The following is a 6160-nucleotide window of genomic DNA, read 5'->3' as shown; positions in this document are numbered from 1 at the left end:
TAATATTAATATGAATACAAAATAACAGTATGCTTTTAAATAACGGATAGTTACATAATTTGTATATATTTTATCAAGATACTGATACTTTCGTTTCGTTATTATTCGTCGTTATTATTTTCATTTTACTGCACCGTTACTGCACTCTTTCCTGATTGGTTGGCATCAATCAAAAGCTTGTCCGATTTCGTGATCCTGGCGTTCTGTCTATTTCAAATAGATCTGGCCAGCTATTTAAACGTGATCCATGTACCCTGACGACATCTATCATGTCGCTAAATGTATCTACTTATTCTAGACCTATTTATCAATTTAATCTAGAGCTGTGAAATTTAAACTTTGACACCAAGTGCAAGGCTTAGTGAGGACTCACTCGCCTGTTGCATGAACTGATGAAGCATGCACGGATGAGAGGCGAAACGTCTTCCAAGACAAACAGTCCAGTTGCAATCGATTCAATGCCCCGAGAATATTATAGGGATGCACAACACACACGCAGATTAAAATAATTCAGCATTTTGTTTATTTTTTAATATATACAAATATAATTTGGATGATTAGATCTTACAGCAAACGAAAAACCCAAATTCACCATCTCTTGAAACGAAATTATTACGTAACAAACACTCAATAATAATGAAAGTGATTTTTAACGTAGAAATGAGGCAGGAATTTGCCTTCTCAAAAGTATTTTCCCAGTGTTTAACGAATGTATATAATGTATTAGTACTGAAATAAATGAACTTTTCTACTGTATTGGAATTTATTGAGATGTACCTGTGGATCTGCCCATCTGGGACAGTGAGCCTCCAAATTTGGTACGGTTCTCTTTAATGGTACGTGAAAGAATGACTACCTAAACAGTGTACAATTCAGTAGTACAGTATGTAACTTTTTAGTAGAATACATTGGCATTAGATTTTTAAGATCTGTTTGTCTTTAAGTTTTACTGAGGCACACATTATTCAACTTTTGTGTGCAAAACATTTTAATCAAATCATTATTTAAGTACAGCGTTGTTCTTCGTTGTACTTAAAAAAAAAAGTAAAATAAAATAAAAAGTTTGAGAAGTGGGATAATAAAAGTCTATAATGTAGTTCAATGTCATTGTCTCTCCAGTCCAGAATGATCGCATCCGAGCGGCGCATCGTCATTTGCCAATAGAAGATCTTTGAAGTCTATAATGTAGTTCTATGTCATTTGTCTCTCCAGTCTAGAATGATCGCATCCGAGCGGCGCATCATCATTTATCAATACAAAATCTTTGGCGTGCTCAATGCATTGACAAGAAACAAATGTTTGTTTTATATCGATTATCCAGTTTTTCCTCCTCCTCCTCGCGGGGTTCAGAGTTGCTCGTCGGGTTGACAAAACAATCCATTACTTGCGAACTTTGTCCTTCACGCGTGACGTGTCTCTCTCTCTTTTTTTTTTTTTTTTGAAACACTCGAAAAGAAAGAAAGTCAAAAGTTAGCCAAGAATGTGGCGTGAGTGTTAGCTGGTTAGCCTCAACAGCGGGCGTCCACCATGGACGACAAAGTTGTCTCCTCGCCAGCTTCGGCGTCACCGGCTTGTCGTCCGAACGACGAGCTGAAGAAGTTGCTTCATTTTAAAGTGTACAAGAGGAGGTGGTTGGTGCTCCTAGTGCTCTGCCTGCTCAACTGCTCCAATGCCACGGTGAGTTTATCAGCCAACCGCTCAGACTAGATAATGGCGCCGAAAACACAAATTATTTATTTCTTTTTGTGGTAAAATTGTCGATGTTATCGGGGAATGATACCGATTACTTTTGGTACGAATGGCTCCCGTAGTCAACATGTAATACACTTTTAATGTAAATAAAGTTTTATTGTATAACACAGTTGTACACCACGGCAAACTCGTAATGAAGTTTTTAAAAATAATAATAATATATTGATGCTACTCTAAGTGGGTCAATTAAAAGTGACCATTAATATCTTTACACAGTGTTATCTTTATAGATGTCTTATTTATATATTTTATTTTCACTTCCTCTTTTGTGGTCACGTGATCTCCTGTTTTATGATCGACCGGCACAACCAGTTCCCGCAGATTGTTTTAAAAAAAAAAAAAAAATTTACGGTATATTCTGTTGCGGGGGTCAGATGATCCCGTTGAAAAAGATAAGAAAACTCAATTAGAAAACTAATTTTAAATGTGCAAAAAATAATCTGCTACAGGTATGTTTTTGTTCTTTTCATCATATATATTGTAAATAACAAAAAATGTACATTTTATCACATAGTAAAGGTCCAGTAACGTGGCCAAACAATGTAAATTTGTCACGGCACAGAGAAGAGTGTTGTTAACAAGTCTGCCAAACTTGACTGAATTAAAAAAAAAAAAAAGTTTTTAAAATGAGGCTCCCGAATCATGAAAATGAGAGCCTGTGAAAAAAACATGGAAAAAATGATACCTTTCCTGTACAATATTCCTCCCCAAAAAACAGTTTAATTTTGGAGCAATTCGATGCTAAGATACACTTTTTGTGATCTTCAGCGGTCATCTTTCGTATGCATCTGTTTCCCAGCTATGGCTGACCTTCGCACCAGTGGCGGACCAGTCCGCCCAGTACCTGAAGGCCACCTTGGCGGACATCAACTGGTTGTCGCTGGTCTACATGGTGGTGTCCGTTCCGCTCAGCGTTGTATCCACCTGGATGCTGGACACCATCGGGCTGCGCATCACGGTGACAAAGCAAATATTTGGTGGCTGTCGCGCCACCTGCTGAATAAAAGTCTTAACAAACAAAAAAAACGTGTGAATTGCAGATCTTTTCCCGATGGAATATTGTGGCAATAGTATCGCGATACGCTGACTGTTCCCTTGTACGATTGTTCTTGTGTACCTAACGTACGCATTTCTGTAAACATCAAATACAATTTGTCACCTCAGTATTTTGTGTGTTCTTAGCTGATCTTGGGCTCGTGGTTGAACATGTTCGGCGCCGTCACCCGCATCATGGGGGGCCCGCCGGGCGAGGTCTTCAAAATCGACTACGCGGTGGTGATGCTGGGCCAGACGATGGCGGCGGTGGCGCAGCCGCTCGTCATCTTCACGCCGACCAAGATGGCGGCGCTCTGGTTCCCGGACCACCAGCGGGCCACGGCCAACATGATGGCCTCCATGGGTGAGGTGACCGCCGCCGCCGCCGTCACATGCGTGCGGGACTGAACCGTATTTGCCTCGGCAGCCAACCCGCTGGGCATCCTGGTGGCCAACGTGGTGTCGCCTGCCATCGCGCGCACATCCAATCACATCCCCACGCTGGTAAGTTATCTAAGTTATCACACACATAACTTACACACACGGACCATATGAGACGAATCGTCCACCTGGCTTCCTCCAGATGTTGGCCTACGCCACCCCCGCCTGCATCATCTGTTTCCTGGCGACGGTTTGCATACGCAGCAGCGCCCCGCCCACTCCGCCGTCGGCCAGCGCTGAATTTTCCACCTCCGAACCTTTCATGCAGGGTGTCAAACTGGTAGGCCCGTGCCCCTAATGTGCGTCTGTTGCCATCGGCGGCGGTTTAGTGTTGCGCAAAATGTAAATTGCATTTGTGTGCTTCGTGCCGTGCAGCTGCTGAAGAATCGAGCGTACCTGGTGCTGCTGCTGTGCTTCGGCTCCGGCGTGGGCGTGTTCACGTGCTTCTCCACGCTGCTGGACCAAATCCTATGCGTGCAGGGCTACACCAACGTGAGTCGTTCGCCCGTCCCAGAAGTTTGACTTTGCGTTGGAAAATACGTTTGCCGCCGAAAGGTTGCTTTTTTGACTGGCTACATTCCGTTTCACATCACAAATTCACAGCGTCATCGATCAGGAAATGGGTTCCCCCACCCATTTTTGGTCATAAATATTGAACGGGTTCAATATTCAAGATTGTTGGCCCCAACGCATTTTTCACCAACTTACAGTACCCATTTTTATAAGCACTGAAGGCAATCTCGTGGGCATCTTTTTGTAAACAAAATCGAACTCAAGTCAAGTCACGTGACCGCCACCTCTGTTGTCCCCCCTGCAGGACTTTGCGGGCCTGTGTGCCGCCCTCTTCATCGTGTTTGGCATTGTAGGCGCCGCCTTACTGGGGCGCTATGTGGACAAAACCAAACGCTTCACAGAGGTCATCAAGATCAACATGGCCTTCTCTGCCTTGGCGGGTATCGCCTTCTCTGTGGTCAGCACACCGCAAGCATTTTCGAGCTTTACGTGGTTACGATGTTGGAACGCTGAATCCGAATCGTCCTCAGGTGTGCCTGATGCAGCGGCAGAGCGTCGCCGTGGCGGCCGTGTGCTCACTCTTCGGCTTCTTCGGGTTCTCCATTTTCCCGGTGGTCATGGAGGTGTCCGTGGAATGTTCCTACCCTGTGGGAGAGGCCACCTCGGCCGGACTCATCTTCATATCGGGGTACCAACTCCAATCAGAATCAGGCGTTTGTTCAAAATCCTGGAAATCCTCAAAAAATACCCAAATTAAATTAACCCAACATTCATGTTTATTTTTCTTTTTTCCCCAATCCTGGGGTCTGGGACTCATAAAATGTACAAAATAAGTGTGTGAACTTTGACGTCAGAGTATTAATTAGCATATTTATGGAACAGCACATCTAAAATACTCTACGTGTGTGCAAATGTAATGGTCTGTGAAAACTAATAAAAATAATGAGATAAAGCATTTTAATTGGGAGAATGTGTGGGACCCTTAAGATATGTACATTTTAACGAGGATACAGATGATAAAATATGTTTGGTTTTGGAGTGAGTTATGGTAAAGCATCCAAAAATGCAATTCAGTTGATGGAATACAAACAAAAGTAGCAAGAAATAAAGCAATTTGGGTTGCATGTCTGGTACCCTTAAATTACACCCATTCGTTTTTGTTTGTTTGTGTATGTAATAGTTCTCTAAAAGGTGATTTCGTTGCCAGAGTTAGAAAAATTAACACTATAGGAAATAAAGTAATTTAGGCGTGGGCACGTCTGTGAGGCTTAAATACATATACGTTTTCGTGTCTGGGCAAATGGGGAAAGGCAGGGGGCGGGCTCAACTGGGACCATAGAATTTGTACATTTTGACCAGGATGCGTGCATACAAAATTTCCTGGAATTTCGAGTAACCCTCAAAAGGGTGATTTAGTTGCCAGAAAATAAGAATAGAAATGAGAAATAAAGTAATTCTTTGCACATTCATTTGCTGATCGAGTTGAGAGTGTTTTGCCTTTTTCTTTTTCTTTGCAGACAAATCCTGTCCATCGTCTACATCGTCCTCCTCCAGTCTTTGGCCACGCCCGTCGCCGAGTCACCGCGCTCCACGTGCGGGCTCGCCCCTCAAAGCTGGAAGGGTAAAGTATCAGGGCCTTTATCATTTTTGCATAATTAAAAAAAAAAAAAACCATTACTGCATAAATCTCATTTCTTTTTTGCACTTTACAAACAAAACCAAAGTCAAATGTAATTTATTTTTTTAATCTTCACTAACTACTTAAAAAATACATTGTATATTTTTTATAAGGTGGAAACCTTTTTTCAGGAAAATATACAATAAATAAACAAACAAAACACACCCGAACTAGTCTTACGGGCTAAGTTAAGAATAAAGTGTTGTACTTTATTAGAACAAATGTATGTTTTTTGTCATTTTATGTAACAACTAAATACCATCATGCTTTTTTTTTTTAAAATCAATATTTTGTCTTTTGGAATTGTGTCATGATGCCCTCAGTGTCCATGATGGTGCTGGCAGCGCTGACCACCACCTTCACTTGCATCTTCATAGTCGTCTTCCGCACGCGCTACAGGCGCCTGGAGGCCGAAGAGGACGCCACCTACGGGCGCAAACGAGACACCGACCCCACCCAAGCCAGTGTGGACACGTGATCCATAATGAGAGAATAACCAAGCTTTTTTTTTTTTTTTTTTTTTTTATAAATGTTTTATAAATTAATGGCACACACACATTTATAAACCAGTTTAAAATCGGGCATTGTTGGTGTGTTTTTATTTTTTATCTTTATTTACTCTGACTACGTAATTATTTTGTTTTGTGTGATCCTGAACAATGCAGTTTTTTTAAATAGATTTTTCATATGAAAAATATTTAAAATAATTTTAACAAAAAATAATGAAATTGAAATTTTAGC

General features: G+C 41.5%; 1 protein-coding gene across 2 annotated transcripts; it reads left to right on the top strand.

Annotated features, from left to right (window-relative positions):
• Positions 1–1215: 1215 nt before the first annotated feature.
• Positions 1216–6001, top strand: slc49a3 (solute carrier family 49 member 3). 2 transcript variants are annotated; one of them, XM_061685646.1, is made up of 10 exons: positions 1216–1677; positions 2552–2710; positions 2935–3151; positions 3215–3291; positions 3371–3508; positions 3604–3720; positions 4046–4198; positions 4272–4429; positions 5259–5362; positions 5743–6001. In XM_061685646.1, the coding sequence occupies exons 1-10, from the start codon at positions 1528–1530 to the stop codon at positions 5895–5897; spliced, it is 1428 nt and encodes a 475-aa protein (XP_061541630.1). In that variant the 5' UTR covers positions 1216–1527; the 3' UTR covers positions 5898–6001. The 2 variants fall into 2 exon arrangements, with proteins under 2 accessions (XP_061541630.1, XP_061541631.1); XM_061685647.1 differs by having other exon boundaries at positions 1593–1677; positions 2521–2710.
• Positions 6002–6160: the final 159 nt, after the last annotated feature.

The sequence above is a fragment of the Phycodurus eques genome, chromosome 9 (assembly GCF_024500275.1).
Source record: "Phycodurus eques isolate BA_2022a chromosome 9, UOR_Pequ_1.1, whole genome shotgun sequence".
NCBI lineage: Eukaryota > Metazoa > Chordata > Actinopteri > Syngnathiformes > Syngnathidae > Phycodurus > Phycodurus eques.
The sequence above is the reverse complement of the archived record's forward strand: the minus strand, read 5'-3'. Positions and strand labels throughout refer to the sequence as shown.